The 20378-nt window shown below is 40.9% G+C and overlaps 3 protein-coding genes across 4 annotated transcripts in view; all 3 read left to right on the top strand.

Annotated features, from left to right (window-relative positions):
• Positions 1 to 5234, top strand: part of taf6 (TAF6 RNA polymerase II, TATA box binding protein (TBP)-associated factor) — an 8844-nt gene extending 3610 nt beyond the window's left edge. Inside the window, exons 10-15 of the mRNA XM_053484826.1 lie at positions 301 to 483; positions 592 to 666; positions 3692 to 3817; positions 3931 to 4104; positions 4245 to 4427; positions 4566 to 5234. Of these exons, the coding sequence (XP_053340801.1) occupies positions 301 to 483; positions 592 to 666; positions 3692 to 3817; positions 3931 to 4104; positions 4245 to 4427; positions 4566 to 4820 (996 nt within the window). The 3' untranslated portion in view covers positions 4821 to 5234. The remainder of the gene's footprint in view (positions 1 to 300; positions 484 to 591; positions 667 to 3691; positions 3818 to 3930; positions 4105 to 4244; positions 4428 to 4565) is intronic.
• Positions 5235 to 6579: 1345 nt separating this feature from the next.
• On the top strand, positions 6580 to 11710 carry LOC128512678 (transmembrane protein 272-like). 2 transcript variants are annotated; one of them, XM_053486059.1, is made up of 5 exons: positions 6580 to 6677; positions 9489 to 9568; positions 10399 to 10449; positions 10580 to 10783; positions 10911 to 11710. In XM_053486059.1, the coding sequence occupies exons 2-5, from the start codon at positions 9505 to 9507 to the stop codon at positions 11120 to 11122; spliced, it is 531 nt and encodes a 176-aa protein (XP_053342034.1). In that variant the 5' UTR covers positions 6580 to 6677; positions 9489 to 9504; the 3' UTR covers positions 11123 to 11710. The 2 variants fall into 2 exon arrangements, with proteins under 2 accessions (XP_053342034.1, XP_053342035.1); XM_053486060.1 differs by lacking the exon at positions 6580 to 6677 and adding an exon at positions 6773 to 6913.
• A 2953-nt stretch (positions 11711 to 14663) lies between these two features.
• On the top strand, positions 14664 to 17394 carry sat2b (spermidine/spermine N1-acetyltransferase family member 2b). Its single transcript, XM_053485515.1, has 6 exons — positions 14664 to 14881; positions 14995 to 15046; positions 16267 to 16350; positions 16476 to 16577; positions 16672 to 16712; positions 16793 to 17394. Exons 1-6 carry the CDS (start codon positions 14819 to 14821, stop codon positions 16964 to 16966), a joined length of 516 nt encoding a protein of 171 aa, XP_053341490.1. The 5' UTR covers positions 14664 to 14818; the 3' UTR covers positions 16967 to 17394.
• The last annotated feature ends 2984 nt before the right edge of the window (positions 17395 to 20378 follow it).

Genomic DNA, 20378 nt, shown 5'->3' with positions numbered 1-20378 from the left:
TGTAACACACACCTGTAACACACACCTGCATTGTAAATAAAGTCTGTAATGTTCTAATAAAATCTAACTGGAGGAAGAGAGCTTTTATTTCTTTGCATGTTATCTGTCATGCGGGACACGGTGTTAATCGCCCTGCTCATGACCTTTGACCCCTGAGCCACAGGACCTGCTGTAGCGCTGCGTTCTCAGTTTGACCAATCACAGCTCAGCGTTTTGCATGCGCAGTGCTGATTGGTTAGCCCTCATTAGGTTAATGACATTAATCTGTGTGTGTGTGTGTGTGTGTGTGTGTGTGTGTAGCTGCACGAGCTCATCCCCGCAGTTATGACGTGTATTGTGAGTAAACAGCTGTGTCTCAGGCCAGATGTGGATAACCACTGGGCTCTCAGGGACTTCGCGGCTCGTCTCATGGCTCAGAGCTGCAAAACCTTCAGCACCACCACCAACAACATCCAGTCTCGCATCACCAAGACCTTCACTAAGGTGTGTGTGTGTGTGTGTGTGTGCGGTGCCCAATGAAATGTTTATACTCTGTCACTTATTGCTAGACTGTCTAATCTGTCCTTCTGCAACCCCCCTCCCCCCCTCCAGTCCTGGTTGGATGAGAAGACCCAGTGGACGACTCGGTACGGGTGTATTGCTGGTCTCTCCGAGCTCGGCCCTGATGTGAGTCTAACACTGCTGTCTACAGAGCATTAAAAAAAAATTTTGCACATATATACACGCGCGCACACACACACCGCCATCGCACATGCTCAGAAATTTCCAGGTTCGCGGATATTGATCTGCCATTTCTCTAGATCTGAGATGCGCAGGTCAGAGAGCAGCTTTAACGCTTAACGACTCGAACAATACACATGCTAGCTGATAAGCCAATCAGAAGTAGGGAAGGGGCGGGCCTTGTGTCTTTGTCAAATAGATTGATAGAGGTTAAGGCAATGCTCCATGCGCGAAGGTGTTTTTAGCTCCCATACTGTACAATTGTGTGTCTCATACTGGTAAGTCATGGCTGTGTTCATGAAGCCAGGAGAAGACATTAAAGATATCGATAAAGGTATAAAGAATAAATGGCGCTGGACTTGGATTGAGGATGTCGGTAGTGACGGAAAGCCTTTTGGCTGGTGTCAAAAGCTCCGGCGACCAGGAGCATGCTATTGCTGTATGAATTTTTTATATGGCGGGCCTCCCGAAGCCATCGGAGATGCAGCTTTTTCTATGATTCACTACCTGTATACGTGCTTATTCAGTACTGAAGAGGGGGCGCAATCGGCAGAAAGGAGCGAAACGCGCACAATTCATTCCATGATGTTTTCTGATGGGTATGCGCTTTTCAGCAGAGAAAATAAATATATATAAATAAATAAATAAATAATTAGAGCCTCCTAGCTACAAAAAAAAAAAAAAAACAAGCGTTGCATTAAGTTTACTTTCCTTCAGCACTTAGAGGACAGGAAGGATTTGTTTTAGCTTTGTAGAAAATGTTCAGAGCTTGTATGGCTGTAGCATTTACTTCCAGTGATTGTATTAAGACGGGCTAATAATGTCAATCCAGGCACTGAACATATTGAGAAGTACAAACCGGATTCCAAAAAAGTTGGGCCACTATACAAATCGTGAATAAAAACTGAATGCAATGATGTGGAGGTGCCAACTTCTAATATTTTATTCAGAATAGAACATAAATCACGGAACAAAAGTTTAAACTGAGAAAATGTATCATTTTAAGGGAAAAATATGTTGATTCAAAATTTCATGGTGTCAACAAATCCCAAAAAAGTTGGGACAAGGCCATTTTCACCATCTGGCATCTCCCCTTCTTCTTACAACACTCAACAGACGTCTGGGGACTGAGGAGACCAGTTTCTCAAGTTTAGAAATAGGAATGCTCTCCCATTCTTGTCTAATACAGGCCTCTAACTGTTCAATTGTCTTGGGCCTTTTTTGACGCACCTTCCTCTTTATGATGCGCCAAATGTTCTCTATAGGTGAAAGATCTGGACTGCAGACTGGCCATTTCAGTACCCGGATCCTTCTCCTACGCAGCAATGATGTTGTGATTGATGCATTTTGTGGTAATTGTGTTTATGGTGCAGTGTCGTTTAAGGGCCCGGAGATCACGGGCATCCAGTATGGTTTTACGCCCTTGACCCTTACGCACAGAGATTGTTCCAGATTCTCTGAATCTTCGGATGATGTTCTGCACAGTTGATGATGATAACTGCAAAGTCTTTGCAATTTATCACCTTTCTGATATTGCTCCACTATCTTTCTGCGCAACATTGTGGGAATTGGTGATCCTCTACCCATCTTGGCTTCTGAGAGACACTGCTACTCTGGGAAGCTCTGTTTATACCCAATCATGTTGCCAATTGACCTAATTAGTGTTAATTGGTCTTCCAGCTTCTCGTTATGCTCAAATTTACTTTTTCCAGCCTCTTATTGTTACTTGTCCCAACTTTTTTGGGATTTGTTGACACCATGAAATTTTGAATCAACATATTTTTCCCTTAAAATGATACATTTTCTCAATTTAAACTTTTGTTCCGTGATTTATGTTCTATTCTGAATAAAATATTAGAAGTTGGCACCTCCACATCATTGCATTCAGTTTTTATTCACGATTTGTATAGTGTCCCAACTTTTTTGGAATCTGGTTTGTAAATGCTGTGTTTTCTTGAATAATACTGGGGGCATAATGCAAATATGAATATATCTAAAAAAGAGCCACTTGACAATAATGATGATCAGGGTTATACATAGGCTGTTTATATGTTTGGGCCCAGGGGCCAATAAGTTATCTGTTAAAAGTGCATCGCATACATAGTACCCCCACTCCTACTCACCTCGGGGGTAAGGAAAAAAAGTTCAGGATCAGGAATTTTTCCACTATCAGCCCTGCATGTGACTGTATTTATTCCAACGTAAGATATTTACCTAAACAAATGAAACAGTGCCTACCCTACCCACCAGCTGAATCACCTACATGCTCTCCAGCAGCTCCATGGAGGCCAGCAGGGGGCGTAGCACAGCATACTGTACATAAGAGCTTTCATTGGGCCCCTTCCTTTTATTATCCATATGTCTCACATTTCATTCCAGAATTACTTGCAATGACGCCCCTAAGGCAGTAAAATTATTTATACACGTGACAGAGAACATTAATATTATCTGCATCAAGTTTATTCATACACAAAACACTGGATCACTATTTATATTCATAAGAAAACTTTGGGGGTAACAAACCTGACTAAGAGAGAATACAACCAAACACACGCAATATGATATGAAATGCAGCCATCAAAGAGCAAATAGGGTGTTTGGGGGCTGCGAGGAAACCTGGGCCATGCAGAAACAGATCAACAAGAGGGAAATCTACATATTATAAATTATAGAAAACATCACCAAAGTGGATCACCACAAGTGGTGCTGATGAAGAGAGAGAGATTTAATGGCTTGACACTTGTATTGCCGAAACTCAGAATCAAATCATAGAAATAAACAGATTAAACACTAGTAATAGGAACTACTGAAAAAGAAAGAAAGCAAAAAGCAAAGAAAATAATAGTAATAATAAAGTATAGTCAAAGAAAAATCATTATTGATAAAAAAGAGTGAGAGAAGAAAGGAAAAGGAAGAGGAAACAGATCTGCTGTGTTCATACTTCATACTGTGTATGTGTGTGTGTGTGTAGGTGATAAAGACACTGATCATCCCTCGGTTGTCAGTGGAAGGTGCTCGGATTAAGGCGGTGATGGAGGGACCCGTCCTGTCCAACATCGATAAGATCGGCGCTGATCACGTGCAGAGTTTACTGCTGGTGAGGAGACACACACGGGTTACTCCAGGTCATTGTTTCACTATGGGGAAATCAACATGTGACACCTAAAGGATTTTTCCTCTTCTCTGTGTCTTGTGTGTGTGTGTGTGTAGAAGCACTGTGCAAGTGTGATCTGTAAGCTGCGTTCAGTTCCTGATGTAGTGGATCAGTACCGAGCTGATTACGGGTATCTGGGCCCAATGCTGTGTTCACACGTCATTAAAGCTCGAGCGCAGAACGCCTTGCAGAGTCAGACTGTGAACAGAACCACGCTGACCATCACTCAGGTAAACACACACACACACACACATACATAGATTCTGTTCTGATCCGAGCACACTGGCCTATGTGAGTAAAGCTTTACTTTATCTATATAATCATATTTACATTTCATTCTGTCTGTCTGTCTCTCCCTGTCTGTCTGCAGTCCAGACCGTCGCTGTCTGTCTCTCAGAGCAGTGTGAGCGGGTCTCGGACCCCCAGCATCATCAAAGTTCCCAGCTCTCTCACACTGATGTCGACTCGGCCGGCCACACCCACACAGCCATCGCCCCCGGCAACCAAATACATCGTCATGGGCACCAGTGCAGGCCCCGCCTCCACGCAGCAGGTAATGTGGAGCATCTCGCTTTATCTCAGTGTCTCTACACCATGGTCCACCCACACACACTTACACACACACCCTGTGTATACTGCATTTTATTGAAAGGTGTCAAATGTGTATTGTTGGTGTGTTTTCGTTTTACAGGTGATTACACTAAGCTCCTCCCAGTCCAGCTCCCCTGTGACCAGCACAGTTCCCAGTGGCTCTGCCCCCCTGCAGCCGCTCGTTAAGCTGGAGCCAGGGGTCACCGGGTCAGTCTCAGGGTCACGACCTGTACAGAAGTACATAGTGGTGTCTTTACCTTCATCGTCATCATCATCATCACTGGAGAAGAGCAGCACATCACCAATCAGCACCGAGTGCAAACCTGAACACACAGACACACACATGACTGGCTGAACACACACACACACACACACACACACACAAAGACGGAAGCAACACAATATCAGCTAACACCCACACACACACAGGATGGGCTGGAGGCGCACACACAAAATCTGGGCTGAATGCCTATACACACACACACACAAAGAAAAACACAATATCAGCTGAACACATAACACACACTCTTACACACACTGTGGGCTGTACACACACACACACACACACACACACATCCGCTGGACTGACCAGGACAAGGTGGAGTTTCTGTGAACTGTAAAGCTATGGGACTGACACTGTGCTCGAGTGTGTGTGTGTGTGTGTGTGTGTGTGTGTGTGTGTGTGAAGGTTAAAGGTTTGATGTAAATGCCTGCTTTCATGTTTCAGCTTGGGTTTTATATCCTGTAATAAATGTGGCTTTTTAATTCAGTCACGTGCTCAGTTATTGCTTGAAAACTTTCGGTCTGGGAGTGTGTGCACGTGATGAACGAACCTGTGTGGTCACGTGATGCCCATGTTACCGGAAGTTGTGTGATTTGGGTTAAATCAATTAAACACTGCGGATCTGTATTGTTTCATTTGTAAAAAAAAAAATATATATATATATATATATATATATATATATATTTAAACATCTCTCTCTCTCACATACACACACACACACACACACACCACAGTTCCACGCGTGTAGAGACACAGACCGTAGAAATAATAATAGTTATTTATCGGTGAAAATTCACAGGCTGATAATGTTCAACGATTCAGTCACGTGTGCGGGGTCACGCCTATTAACCCGGAGGGAGCGGGTTGCCAGATCTCATGTGACTCGGCTACATTTCACATATTACTGTAGGTTATAAAAGATTACAGTAATGTCAATTTAAAAAAACAATGCGTGCAGAGAGAAAGTAATTTTGACTACAGTTAGTACACTTAGTTAAAGAGTTTGTAGAAATAGTTAAAGGGTTTAAGTTAAAAAAATAATCTGCTGATCTTTAATGTAATTAGTGATATTATTATTATCATTATGATTATTATTTGAGGTTGAAGCCCACGTCCATGTCTGTGTGTCTCTCTGTACAGCAGAACTCTCTGTCTAACTTATTAATACAAAGAAATCCCATTCTGTAAGGTTGAGTATCTTACGCCTTGTTTACACTAAGTTGTCCTTCTTTGGTGCTCAGACAAATACACTCCCTGTTCGGTAATCGGAGAGTGAATCACAGATGAGAAATGGAAAAAGTAGATAAAAGGATAAAGATGAAGTTTTGTCTTAAAACCACTCCAGCGTGTTAAAATTCACTTATACCACTTCAGCGCTGTTATTTCAGCCAAAGTGAAAATATGAACTAATCCCAGTCAAAATATTCACTTTATCTTTTCTAATTAATATCTATTGGTGCAGGTGTTTGTTTACATTGAGACAGTAGCGCATTAGTAGATTATTTTAAAGTAGATTATTAAATCCCACACATAACTGTTCATAACATCACTTTTACTCCACATTTAGATTCACTGATGGTGCAGATTAAACTTCAGGTAGAGATCTAAGGACTGCAGGAGACTCAGTACATTCTGTCCAGACAGTTTTGTTTGGTTGTTTCTGGTCCTCCAGTGTATAAAAGGTAAATAAATCATTAATAAAGCTCTGAGTTCTGACCAAAGTACAGACAAAACCTGTCTTTTATTTATAAATAATCGGACTGGGCGTGGTTAAAGATATGCAGAGGAGGGGTTTTGGTGTGTGATCTGGCAACCCCAAAAGACACGGGGATAGAGTGAGGGCAGATTCTCCGAAGTCCGACAGTTTCGCTTTTGTTCTAACACACACACACACACACACACACACACACTGCTTCTGTCTGCGTGTCGGTGAGTTAAAGTTTATATAAACTCTACCGGGGAATAAGTGATTTATGTAAACATGGTTGTTGTACAACTTACTGCGCGCGCGCGTGTGTGTGTGTGTGCTCGCGCGTATGTGTTGTGATAAACAAGTGTACTCAGTTTGGTTGGGCTCGCGCTCGTCAGCTGCGCTTCACTTTTAGTCGTCTCCTTTGCGCGCGCGTGTGTTTGAGCTCACACACACACTGATGACACCTGAACAGGTGAGACACACACACACACACACACACACACACACACACACACAGCTGATATCAGGATGTAAGGCTGGAGCTGTGAGGAGGCCGAGCTCCACCCTGCTGACTTCACACACACACACACACACACACACTCACACACACATACACACTCACACACACACACCTCCACATCAGGAAGCTCAGAGTTAAACAAAGTGATTATTACTTTGTAGACACACCCACACCATGGGTTCTAGCTAGGAGTGTGTGTGTGTGTGTGTTACTTATACTATAGTGTGTGTTACTTATTGAGGATACAAACATACAAACATGTGACACACACACACAGACACACACACATCATGCTGACAGTGTTTTCTTCTTCCTTCCTCTGATTATAGTGTAGATTTAACGCTCGCTCTCTCTTTATCAGGTTGATAATCGCTGTGTTTATTGGCCGAGTGTTTAAACGTCTAATACAGGAAGAGAAGAAACTAATGCGGACAATAAACACTTAACATAAATAAACACCATATAAAAACTAACAGGTGGACTACAGAAAGATTCATGGTGAAATTTAATTGATACACATGACACAGTAATACACAACCCTCGACCAAAAGGAAAGTCTCACACACACACACACACCATGGTGTCCAGTTCATGAGTCTCGTGCACCCAGAACCTCTCTTACACACTCTACAGTCCTGGAACATGGCATCAGGAAAAAGAAACCCTCCATAGATGTGATCCTCTGGTGATTCAGTACATTCAGGTGGTCAGCTGACTTCATTTTATTGCCCCATAACGTTACTGAGTCTAGACCTGAGTAACTGATCAACCCCAGATCATAACACTGTCTCCAGAGGCTTGTACAGTGGACACTATGCATGATGGGAGCATCGCTTCATGTCCTTCGTCTTCACCAGGCGTTTAAGTGATTCCTCATCACACGTGGTCATGATGTCTGATCACATTTCTTCTGTGGAGTTGAGGTTCAGGTCGATCCTCTCAGGTTTCAGTAACGTCTCAGACAGTTCTTAATGCAGTACTGTAACAGGATATATAGAGATTATAAAAGGGTGTTTTAGGATTAGATTAGAGATGATTAGAGGTTACTGTAGATGTAAACATAGCTGCTTTCAAAATAGTATCACGAAAATGATGACGAGACGAGATGAGACGATATTTGAGCACATTTTTAAGGCACCGCATACGGCTTAAATCAAACGTCACTCAAATACAGTGAAGACACAGAAACTGTGCGTCTTCTGAGTGCGCGCACTTGATATGTAGTTACAGTTAGTAATATATATGCATGCATGTGTGTGTGACTGTTTCATATGTGTGTATGCCAGGGTTTCATGTGTGTGTGTGCATGAGTGAAGTCCGATTTAAGCCGTATACGGCGCCTCATATATTTTTTTCAGATTGAAATGCAGAAAAAAAGCTGATGTGTCACAATATCAAAGGGGAAACAGTGGGGGGAAACACAATACCACAGACCACAAACCTGAAGAGACACATCGAGGCATCCCATAATAGTCACCCAGTTTTACAGCCTCTGTGTGGTAACTATGTTGGCACACGATAACAGTTATGTTGTGATGTATTTTATTTTATAAAAAAAAAAAAAAATTATAAAAAAGTTTCAAAACAGTGTCTGTACTGCTCCTGTTGTTTTGTAGTTAAATCAATATGCTTTATGCTTCATGCAGTTGGTGCAGTATTAAAAATAAATATAATTAACCGAAAGCACTAGATGAAAAGATAAATTTTAAAATTTTAAGATAATTATTTTGTGAAAACTTTTAAAAATGGTTTTGTTTAGACTAGATTAACTGTCTAAAACTAGAGGAAAGGTTCCTCTGAATAAAACCTTTAGTCGACTAAAACTTGACTAAACAAAAATAGGATAAGATTGACTAAATATAATAAAAACTGTCAGGGACTAAAAAGGGACTAAAATTGAAACTAGCTGACAAAATGACTAATGCTAAAACACAGCTCAGTGCTCAGGGAGGTTTGGGACGATGCCTGCCATGAGTCTGGTGTTCCTCAGGCAGGTGTTCCTCTGTCTGTGTGTGTTGGTTTCTTTTTGAACAAGTCTTTAACATGACCCAGAAGAACGAGTATTTCAGAGAGTGATGTGTTAATGTTCTACCGGGCACGCAGGCGCTAAGCATTGCAAAAACAGGAAACAGAAATGCGTCGTTACCTTTGAGTCTTTGGTCCGAATCGTTCGTTCTTTTGTCACGTGACTCCCATAGACGCTATGCAGTGTAATAGATTCAAAAGAACGAACAATTCAGACCATTAGATATGATGGTGAGCTGCTCAGTTTGTTTATTATAATCTGTCCTTAGCTGCATCGGAATCTTTTCATTACGGTAATGAATTAAGTCATCGCTCGCTCCGAAACCAATAACCGAGTCACTAAAATGATCCAAACTTCCCATCACTAGTGTGTGTGTTTATATTATTTTGTCTCTTGATAATGTTGTTTCGCTTTTAATTTAGTTTCTATTTGTTTCCTTTGATGCAGCTCTCTCTGTGTCTCTCTCTGTGTCTTTCTCTTTCTGTCTCTTTGTCTCTGCAGGATGAGTGTGTGAGAGATGGAGGATCGCTCTCTGCTACAGAATATTAGACAGACTCCTAAACCGAGTCTTCCAGTTCTAAGTGCGTCTCACCTACAGTCTCCACACCTGTCTCACTTTACACTTGTCTCACCTACAGTCTCCACACCTGTCTCACTTTACACTTGTCTCACCTACAGTCTCCACACCTGTCTCACTTTACACTTGTCTCACCTACAGTCTCCACACCTGTCTCACTTTACACTTGTCTTACCTACAGTCTCCACACCTGTCTCACTTTACACTTGTCTCACCTACAGTCTCCACACCTGTCTCACTTTACACTTGTCTCACCTACAGTCTCCACACCTGTCTCACTTTACACTTGTCTCACCTACAGTCTCCACACCTGTCTCACTTTACACTTGTCTCACCTACAGTCTCCACACCTGTCTCACTTTACACTTGTCTCACCTACAGTCTCCACACCTGTCTCACTTTACACTTGTCTCACCTACAGTCTCCACACCTGTCTCACTTTACACTTGTCTCACCTACAGTCTCCACACCTGTCTCACTTTACACTTGTCTTACCTACAGTCTCTACACCTGTCTCACTCTCTACACCCGAGTTATTTGTCCCACCTCCTTCTCACACAGCGCCGAGGGAAAGCTCTTAGATCCACTTTTTATTTTTCGTGATCTTCTTTTCCCTCCTGATTTTACACACAACACTCCACAACAGGTACAACATGTGTTTAGGGTGTTTTTGCTCATTTATAACGAGAGATAAAGACTAAAAATCCCATTTTCATAAGTATTCACACCCATCACTTACTATGTGGTTAAAGCTCTTCCGTCAGCAGTGAGTCTGCTCAGACACACAGACGAACACATTTACACACACACACTCATTGTCTGTTCTGTTTTCAGTAATCTCCAAGCTGCTGGCCGTCGCGTTACCTGTCGCTCAGCTCGTCATCGGTGCGTAAATTTACTTAAAGTAAATTCAAACATAAATAATTTCTTTCACAAGTACTTTTTTTCTGGACTGAATCTATCTCTCTCTATCTCTCTCTCTCACACACACACACACACACACACACACTTTCAGGTGTGCTGTACCTGGAGAAATGTCCCCGTCAGCCCCTGATTCCAGTCTACCTGATAGTCCAGGGTGTGTTTGCGCTGGTGCTGGTCTTGCTGTCGTGTCTCCCCTGCACTCAGGAGGAGGAGAATGGGGGCGGAGCCATCAGCACCTTCTGCACCACCTGGAACTCCCTCATTACACTCTTCCTATTCTGCTGGTTCATTGCAGGTGAACACTCGCACACTATTAATAAACCTGAGGTGTGTGTAAGGTAACAGTAGTTGGTGAATTGGCGTGTGTGTGTGTGTGTGTGTGTGTGTGTGTGTGTGTGTGTGTGTGTGTGTGTGTGTTGCAGGTAACGTGTGGGTTTACTCCATCTATGAGCCAAATTATGACCCGACGACGCCGCTGTACTGCGCTAAGACGCTCTACCTGTTCACCTTCTGGACCGTCACACTCGTCTACATCATCATCGGTCTGATTATCGCAGCCGGCTGCTGCGTCATGGTCTGCATGTGTGTGTTCGGTCGAGCTGGACTCTCCGGCGGCATTTCCGACGATGTCTGACGGACACGTCACGCACATCAGACATTAAATTACACACATTATGTACATCTTATATACACACACACACACACACACACTCTTTCATGCTGTCTGAGACTAGGAAAGAGTGGATCACATAATCTTTCCTTTATGTTCGTGATTGTATGTGTGTGTTTACACTGATTTATTAATATATGTCTGCTTTATAGTTTACACATATGTAATGCGTTTGCATAATAAAGTGTTGTATAATTATCTTTGCACAAATAGAAATTATAGGTCATATGGTTAAAGCTCCATCTACGTATGCTTCTGGTTTATAATTTACCCATATGGAATGTTATGTATGATTTAATTAGTTTTATTTACACACACTTTACAGACTTTGATAAGGTGTGTATCAAACATTGTACCCATAATTCCATAACTTTAATAAAAACATGAACACATTTATTATAAATGTGAACATTTTCACATTCCGTCACGTTACAAACATAAATGTATTTCATTGGGATTTTATGTGACAAACCAACAAAAGTGCCACATAATTGTGAAGTGGAAGTAAAATGAATTTTTTCAAGTGTTTTACAAATAAAAATCTGAAAAGTGTGTTGTGCTCCCTTCATTTTGAGACTCCTAACAAAAACCTAGTGAAACCAATTGGCTTCAGAACTCACCTAATTATTACCTGTGTGTAATTTAATCTCAGTATAAATACAGCTGTTTTTTGAGGTTTGTTAGAGAACATTAGTAAACAAACAGCATCATGAAGCCCAAGGAACACACCAGACAGAACAGGGTTATAAAAAATAATATCCCAGGCTTTAAACATCTCACAGAGCGCTGTTCAATCCGTCATCCGAAAATGGAAAGAGTATGGCACAACTGTAAACCTACCAAGACATGGAAGTCCACCTAAACTGATAGAAGAGCATTAATCAGAGAAGCAGCCAAGAGGCCCATGGTAATTCTGGAGGAGCTTCAGAGATCCACAGCTCAGGTGGAAGAATCTGTCCACAGGACAACTATTACTTGTGCACTCCACAAATCTGGCCTTGATGAAAGAGTGACAAGAAGAAGACCATTGTTGAAAGAAAACTATAAGAAGTCATAACAGGCCATGTGTGGGGGACAGCAAACGTGTGGAAGAAGGTGCTCTGGTCAGAGGAAACAACATTTTGGGGAGTAAAGCAAAACACTATGAGTGGTCGGACAGCTAACCCTCTGCATGGTAGTGGCAGCATCATGTTGTGGGGACAGGGAAGCTGGTCGGAGTTGATGAGAAGATGGATGGGGCCAAATACCGGGCAACCTTAAAAGAAAACCTGAGACTGGGTTGACTGGGTTCCAGCAGGACAATGATAATGAACGTACAGCCAGAGCTACAATAGAATGGTTTAGATCAAGGCATATTCATGTGTTAGAACGGCCCAGTCAAAGTTCAGACCAAAATCCAACTGAGAATCTGTGGCAAGACTTGAAAACCGCTGCTCACAGATGCTCTCCATCCAATGTGACAGAGCTTGAGCTATTTTGCAAAAAGAAAAAAAAGAAAAAGAATGCACTGTAAAAAATCTTATGTGCTATCTACTTAAAAAATATGGTAACAAAATTGCACATATTATTTTTAAGCAGTTTTTATGGCTTGATTTTTTTTTGGAGAATTTACTTGAATAAATCATGTAAAACATCCTAAATTCTTTAGCCGGACACATGATGATTTTAACATTATTAGTGGAATAATATTTTTTAGTTTAAGCAGATTAAACAAAATGTACTCGTATGTATTAAGGAAAATTACTTAATAATATAAAAAAACATTTTATGATGAAATGAATACATAATGTATTTTGGTGTTAAACATGCTTTTATTTCATATTTCACTGATATCAAAATATTAAAAACTGTAAAATAGTCTATATAACATTTACAGCAGTTTTATGTTTCAGATCTTCATGTAAAACAGTTTGTAACTGACAATTTCTATGGCATTGAAATAAATTGTTTAGCATTATATGCTAACGTCTTTTCTTGTGTGAATAGTCACATTCTGTACTAAAACCTGAGAGAACTTGTACAGTAAACTATTTCTAGGTTCATATCTTAGTAAAATTAACAAAGACACTAACTCTCCAAAACCTGTTTCAGTGAACCGTGGAGACGCTACAACAAACTCCAGTATGCTAACGGCTAATGAGCAGACATATCTGTATATCTACACTTATTTAGTCAATTAATTCATCCATCTCTGCTCACTTTACACTGTATATTCATTTAAATATATACATACTGTATATTCTTCTGTAAATCCAATTCATACATAGGCTTTATTTTTATTCATTTATTTATGTATAGTATATATATATATATATATATATATATATATATATATATATTTATATATATTGTGGCGTAGGCGGGGCGGCGGCTGTCGACCGTCATGCCTTGCGGAGGTTCTTTATGTGTTCACGCTGTTGGGGAAGGTTGTTTAGGCTGGGTGCCTCGGCCATGTTTGTGTGTGTGTGTGTTGCATGTGCTCCGGTTTATGCTAAGGCTTAATTGGATATGGTTCTCGTGTGAATGTGCTGCTTATGTTATACATGCTGTGTGTTAAATAAAGTACACCCAGCCATTGCATTGGGCAGCAATTAAGCTCACTCGTCTCTCCAACATCCTTTCCGGTGGAAAAAGCCACAATATATATATATATATAGTTTTATAGATCTGTATATATGTTTATATCCCACTGCTAACTTACATTTCTGGTTAGATGCTAACTGCATTTCGTTGACTTGTAACTATGTGCAATGACAATAAAGGTTGAATCTAATCTAATGGCGGACTGGATGTTTTCAGAAATGTTCACGATGTTGCTGACACTAGTGCAAGAAAGGAGCTTATTTAAGAAATCAAATTAAAATGTAAAAATTAGTAAGGGGCTTAACTTACTTCTTAACATTTTATTCTGTTCGTCTGTTCCTTCACTGCTGTTGTTGAGATTCAAATGAAGGTGACTTAATCAAACCCGGATAACTGGGCCAATTCTCTTAAAATAAATATGAAGCCTTTTTCCCTCAAAATTTTTGACTAAATGCTTCCTTAAATTAGGCCTAAAAAAAATCACTTATTTCCTTAAAAAAAGGGGAAAATTTATTTCTTAATTTTATTAGTGAAATGTTCTCAATATATTGTAAGAAACACAGAAAATTTTTTTTTAAAAGAAATATGCACATTATTTTTAATGATTACATCATTTTTAAAAAATGAAAATTACAAGCCTCATGATTGATTTTTTTTACAGTGTGGGGAAACATTTCACTCTCCAGACGGGACAAACTGCCACTTTGTGTTGGTCTGTCACATAAAATCTCAATAAAATACTTTTACGCTTGTGGTTGTAATGTGACAAAATGTGGAAAAGTTCAAGGGGTGTGAATATTTTTTGCAAGGCACAATATGGCAATTAGTGATGGGTCGTTCATGGACGATTTGTTATTATTGAACGAGTCTTTAACGAGAGGTGATTCGTTCAGTTTCTACAGGGTGCGCATGCGCATGAGTCACGTTAAAGACTCGTTGAAAAAAGAACGAATCGTTCATGAACGACGCATCGCTGCTTTACACTGGGAGGGGTTTGGAGTGACTTGGCAACCCGGACCCGAGCTCAGCCCTGTGGAGTCAGTGTGGAGGTTTGATTTCACTGTGGAGAACTTCACCATGAGCTTCAGGGTCCGAGCAGCGCGGCAGGAGGACTGCACAGACATCCAGAGGATGATCATGGTGTGTGCAACTATATTGTTAAAGAAACATCAATCTGTTTGTGTGTGTGTGTGTGTGATCATATTTTGAAGGAAACATTGTCCTGTTTTGTGTGTGTGTGTGCGCGCGTGCAGGAGTTAGCAGTGTATGAGAAGATGGCTGACCAGGTGAAGATCTCACATGAAGGTGAAGCTCAGTGTTAGTCAGTTGTAAGCGGAGTTCGGGTTCTGTGTGTGTGATAAACGAGTCCAACATGAAAGTGTTAAAGCATGCAGTTCCTCCAATGACCACTAGAGGCTCCTGGAGTCAGTTAATCCCCATATAGCCTTCTATTCTATTCTATTCTATTCTATTCTATTCTATTCTATTTGTGTAGCGCGATTAACATTGGTCACTGTCGCAAACCAGCTTTACACAATCAAAAGAAATTTATGGAAATGTGTATGGAATGTGAAAGATGTGTATGAATCAGAATGTTCAGATCCTCCCTGATGAACGAGTCGAGGGTGACGGTGCTGAGGGAAAAACTCCCTGAGACGGCACTAACCTTCAGAGGAACCGGACTCAACGGGAAATCCATCCTCATTTTGGTATTGGTGTCCCAGTGGTCGGTTTCTCGCCTGCCATCCGGAAGGCCCACCCAATACCCAAACTCCAGCCAGTGGATGCAGTGCTGGTCCCAAGCCAGGATAAAATGGAAGGGTTGTATTAGGAAGGGCATCCTGCATAAAACCTCTACCAAGCTGTGTATGGATCAGATGGTCAGCCAGAGGAGCAGGAGCAGCCAAAAGACTAAAACAACAACAACCTGGGACAAGCAACAGTTTTAGTCTCCATAGCGCGATTTCACATTCATGACTACTGAATATTTATGTAACACATCAGTTACAATTATATTAAGCCATAAAATTATACATAATTAGGAAATTAGGGACATGGCAGATTTGCAGATATCAAATATAGAATCCACTAGCTGTCTGCTACGCATCACTTTAGCTAAACTGCTAACTGGAACCAGCGTAGATTAACTTGCCACAAGATGTGTAGTATTGACATGGAACAGCGTGGAGGGTACGGACGATCGAGGTCAAATGCGATAGCGTATAAATTAATGTTAGCCACCTTAGCATTTTGGCTAAACTAAAGCTAGCCTTGCTAGCTTGTGGTATCTAAAGTAATTAGCCATGTTCCAAACAACAGCCTGGCTCCATTTGTTCCGCCCATTTGCCCATTTATGGATTAACCATGGTTTAGATGAAGCTCCTGCCAAGATGGTGGCACCCAGAGCTCCCACAGCTGAGCTTCAACCCCGCTCTTCAGAAAACCTGTGGGTAACGTCACCAAGGGTTTGTCCAGCTCCTTTCATAGAGTTTCATAGAAGTATGTCTGTGTGTGTGTTGGAGCAGAGCTACAGAGAGATGGATTCGGTCCAAACCCGTTTTATCAGTGTCTGGTAGCCGAGGTGCCGGAGGAGCTAAAATCTGAACATGGTGAGAAAACACACACACTTGATCATCCACTTTCCCTAATCTCTCAGAAGTGCATAACACACAAGTGACCACTAGCAGTACAGTAAGCAATATGTGTGTGTGTGTGTGTGTGTGTGTGTGTGTAGGACACACCACAGTTGGCTATGCGCTCTATTTTTACACCTACAGCACATGGAAAGGGAGGAGCATCTATATGGAGGATCTGTACGTCATGCCAGAGTTCAGAGGTATGGGTGTGTGTGTGTTGGGGTGTGTGTCTGAGTGGGTGTCTTTCTTTCTCTGAGCAGTGTTACACATGTTTGTCTCTCTCTTTCCTCACAGGTAGAGGTATCGGGAAAGGTCTGATGTCGTCTGTAGCTCGAGTGAGTTTAGATTCAGATGGAGGTACTGTATTTACATTCCCTAAAGGGTCAGGTGACTACAGTGTGTGCGTGTGTTGTAGGTGTGTGTAGAACAGCAGTGTGTGCGTCTGCAGTTCTCCGTGTTGAACTGGAATAAACCGTCTCTGGACTTCTACCTGAATAAAGGAGCGGTGGATCTGACGATGGAGGAGGGCTGGCACGTTCTGCGCTTCCACGGTTCAGCACTCGACAAACTCGCACTCGAGGCGCCATGACAACCAACACCACAACCAACATCACCGCAATCAATCCCGCAATCAATCCCGACAATGTAGGCAACACCAAAATCAGCACAATCAACACCAGTATCATTGCTGTAACAAATTCTATCACCTTAACCAACATTAGCATTAAATATAGTTCAGAGGAATTGAACATGTACGAATATCCTGATTCTGTATTTAATCTGGTAACTAAATGGGTGACTGAATTTTTGGATGCAACATGTACCTTATAAGTTGATTCGTGTCTTTTCTATGATGTAATGCGTGTATAAATTTCAGTATATAAACTGTGTAATTTCCACCTGTCCCTCGTACCCCTCTGAGGTTAATGTACCCTACGTGTAATGGTACTGGTGGCTACCTGGACGATGGTGATTCTGTCATCTACAGATTTGAATAAATACTCGTTGAGCACGTAACAGACTGCTGAGTTTTGATTTACAGCACTGGGTTTCCATCACAACCATCAAGACACTCACCACCATAACCAACACTGTAACTGACACCAATACCATCAACATCAATACCCTTGCTACAACCAATTACATCCCCATAACGAGTATCAACATGTTAATCAACACTTGCATCAATACAAACACCACAATCTATACCAGTACCATCACTGCACCCAACACCAGAAGCAAAACCAACACTGCTATTAACATCAACTACATACACAACCACATCTGCATCACAGCAGCCAACACCATACCATAACCAGCATCAACACCGTCAGTGTGTTTGCGTCTTTGTGTATTGATGGTTTGCTCTTCCCTTTCAGGCTACTCTCCGGTAGGTTTCATTAAGGTGCTAAAGTTCTCGAGCGTTCCCCACTTGTTGAATGAGCACTGCGGTTAGGGAGTTGCAAAGTTATACATACAGTAAATATTGATAATTATAAAATAAGCCACATTAGCTGCATGTTCAAAGTATTGGTGTGATGAAGATAGAATAAGACTCTTAATAGAAAATTCACTAGTTGATTTACTAAAGTCACACATCGTTGTGTTGTGTTGTGTTGTCAGATGTTCTGCTCAGCTGATTTCGATGATCACGTCATGTAGACTATGGAGAGGCTAAGTATGGAATTTAAAAGATTAAAACAAGCTACCCTGACACTAAATTCGTTATGATTAATCTCTCATTAGTTTATCTCTAGGCCTGTTAAGGTCATTAAAGATTTTAAAAGTATTTTTTTCAATTTAAGGTTTATTGATAATATTATTTATTTATTATTTATATATTAATAATCGTATCAGTTCATCATGAGATTTCATGTCTACTTTTCTGCTCCTGCTTGCAGATTCTTAAACCTGAATTAACCTGTTTTTAATTGATTTTATAAAAAATGTACAAAAAGTCTTATATTTTATCAGTTTTTCGTGCTACAGTAGTGCTAGAGCTTTCAAGTGAAATGTTTGTTGTCAGCATTTCACTGTAGAACTCCGAGAGACTTCCTGTTCTTGTGTACAATAAAACAATAAACACTTTCTTAATAACATGATTTCTGGCTCTTTGACAACATTGTTTGCTTTGGCTCCAAAACCGCTCCTCATCTGGTACTACAGCTTCCGGCTTTTATAATTCAGTCAAATGCTGATTCAGTCAGCAATGTTTTGAACTGTGAGGTTTAGTAGAATTGCAATAAATAATTGAGGTAACATGGGTGCACGGATACCAAACATGGGTGAGAACATACGATTCTGGTTTAGAATTTACCCAAATGGAATGTGATATATAATTATCTGTTATTTTACTTGCACACACCTTACAGACTAATAAGGTATGTATCCCGACAGGGAAAAAAATCACATGATTTGGATGAGATGAGATCTGGACTTCTTGGAGGTCATTCATGAAGTCTGCATCGTTCTAGCCAACATCCTGGAAAATGTTGGACTAACCACGGACGCACAATAGAAGCAAAATGGAGTGGTGCACCATCCTGCATGGAAATAAGGTCGCCAATGTTCTATAGTCATTTAATATTGTCTAGTTAATTTTCACCCACCCTGTAGTATTAGCACTAAAGTGGGTGGACGACAACAATCCTACCCACAGTGTAATGATCGCTTCAGACAGCCTGTCAGCTCTTAACAGTATAAAAGTCTGTAAAATCACCATGAAGACAGGATATACGACTTGAAATATATCATATAATATACAGACTGCATAACAGGGGTTCATACATTCACCTGCTCTGGGTTTCTGCACATGTAGGTGTTGGGGGATGAAGTTACATGGAAATTCTGCTGAGCAAAGCTGATCAAGGAACACACTGAACAAGATGTGGTGCACATGCTGGGACACTTGCCATACAGAATTGATTCCAGGTTTGTCCGCAGTATAGAGTGAGACAGAACCTGAAGGAAAAGATTATGGTGTGTGTGTGTGTGTGTGTGTGTGTGTGTGTTTGCATGGGTTTGTAGTTATATTTTCTTTTATCCAGAGCGACTTAAAAAAAAGTACTTTAAAGTTTCCATCATTAGATAAGATCCTTACACTGGGTTATAGGTTACTAACTAAGTACCATCAGTCACACACTACTGGGAAGTGTTTGTTTTTTTCCCTTTTTTTGTTGTTTGGGGGGTGGGGGGTGGGGTTACTCCAAATACTAAGGAAACAGACAGTCTGTTAGTCATCTCTTAGATTGCCAGAGACTCGGCTGTACGGTCATCTAGAGATAGTTCATTCCCTCACCTAGGAGCAAGAACAGGAACAGTCTAGAATGCCTTCTTTGTTTTTTTTTCTTGCTTCTTTTTTTTCGCTTTGTTGGAAAGCATCTAATAGACCAAGTTCTATTAGACCAAGATTACACATCACTAGGCTCAGCATCTCTCCAAATTTGCTGTATTTCTGCTTATTTATGCAATATTCTTCTGCATGCTAGTATAATCTCCAACATATGTCCAGTCACTTTAGGACTGGACATCAATAACATCTGCAAAACTCTGTTTCTGACTTTATTTTCATCTTAGACCAGATACCACTAAAGCTTATAAGGAAGCTACACCACAGTGAGTTTTTTATATCGACCGGAAGTGACTGATCTCGACACCAGCACAGAGATAATAAACAAAGTCGAGGAAAACACAGAGGACTTTGGGCTAAGCTAAGGCTAAACCCGCATCGACCAGCACTTCCTAGCATATTTCTTGCTAATGTGCAGTCTCTGATGAACAAACTGGAAGGGCTTAAGATGCTGAGACTGTTTATGGAACTGTAATATCCTTGTTTTCTCGGAAACTTGCACAGGTAAAAACAGAGGTGGGATGCTTTTATGTAAACAAAACATGGTGCATTTTCACTGTCATTGTTTCTTCTTACTGCTCTGCTGATCTTGAAAAGGATCATTATTAAGTGCAGGCCATTTTATCTACCATGTGAGTTCACATAGGTTGTA

Source organism: Clarias gariepinus, chromosome 24, assembly GCF_024256425.1.
Source record: "Clarias gariepinus isolate MV-2021 ecotype Netherlands chromosome 24, CGAR_prim_01v2, whole genome shotgun sequence".
In the NCBI taxonomy this organism is placed as follows: domain Eukaryota; kingdom Metazoa; phylum Chordata; class Actinopteri; order Siluriformes; family Clariidae; genus Clarias; species Clarias gariepinus.
The sequence above is the reverse complement of the archived record's forward strand: the minus strand, read 5'-3'. Positions and strand labels throughout refer to the sequence as shown.

What these genes read in the sequence shown, in the direction of transcription:
- sat2b (XM_053485515.1), top strand. Translation starts at nt 14,819, where the DNA reads ATGAGCTTCAGGGTCCGAGCAGCGCGGCAGGAGGACTGCACAGACATC. An exon ending in GGAGCTAAAATCTGAACATG is followed by an intron (nt 16,351 to 16,475) that starts GTGAGAAAACAC and finishes GTGTGTGTGTAG; the next exon opens with GACACACCACAGTTGGCTAT. An exon ending in TGATGTCGTCTGTAGCTCGA is followed by an intron (nt 16,713 to 16,792) that starts GTGAGTTTAGAT and finishes CGTGTGTTGTAG; the next exon opens with GTGTGTGTAGAACAGCAGTG.
- LOC128512678 (XM_053486059.1), top strand. Translation starts at nt 9,505, where the DNA reads ATGGAGGATCGCTCTCTGCTACAGAATATTAGACAGACTCCTAAACCG. An exon ending in ACCGAGTCTTCCAGTTCTAA is followed by an intron (nt 9,569 to 10,398) that starts GTGCGTCTCACC and finishes TTCTGTTTTCAG; the next exon opens with TAATCTCCAAGCTGCTGGCC. An exon ending in ATTCTGCTGGTTCATTGCAG is followed by an intron (nt 10,784 to 10,910) that starts GTGAACACTCGC and finishes TGTGTGTTGCAG; the next exon opens with GTAACGTGTGGGTTTACTCC.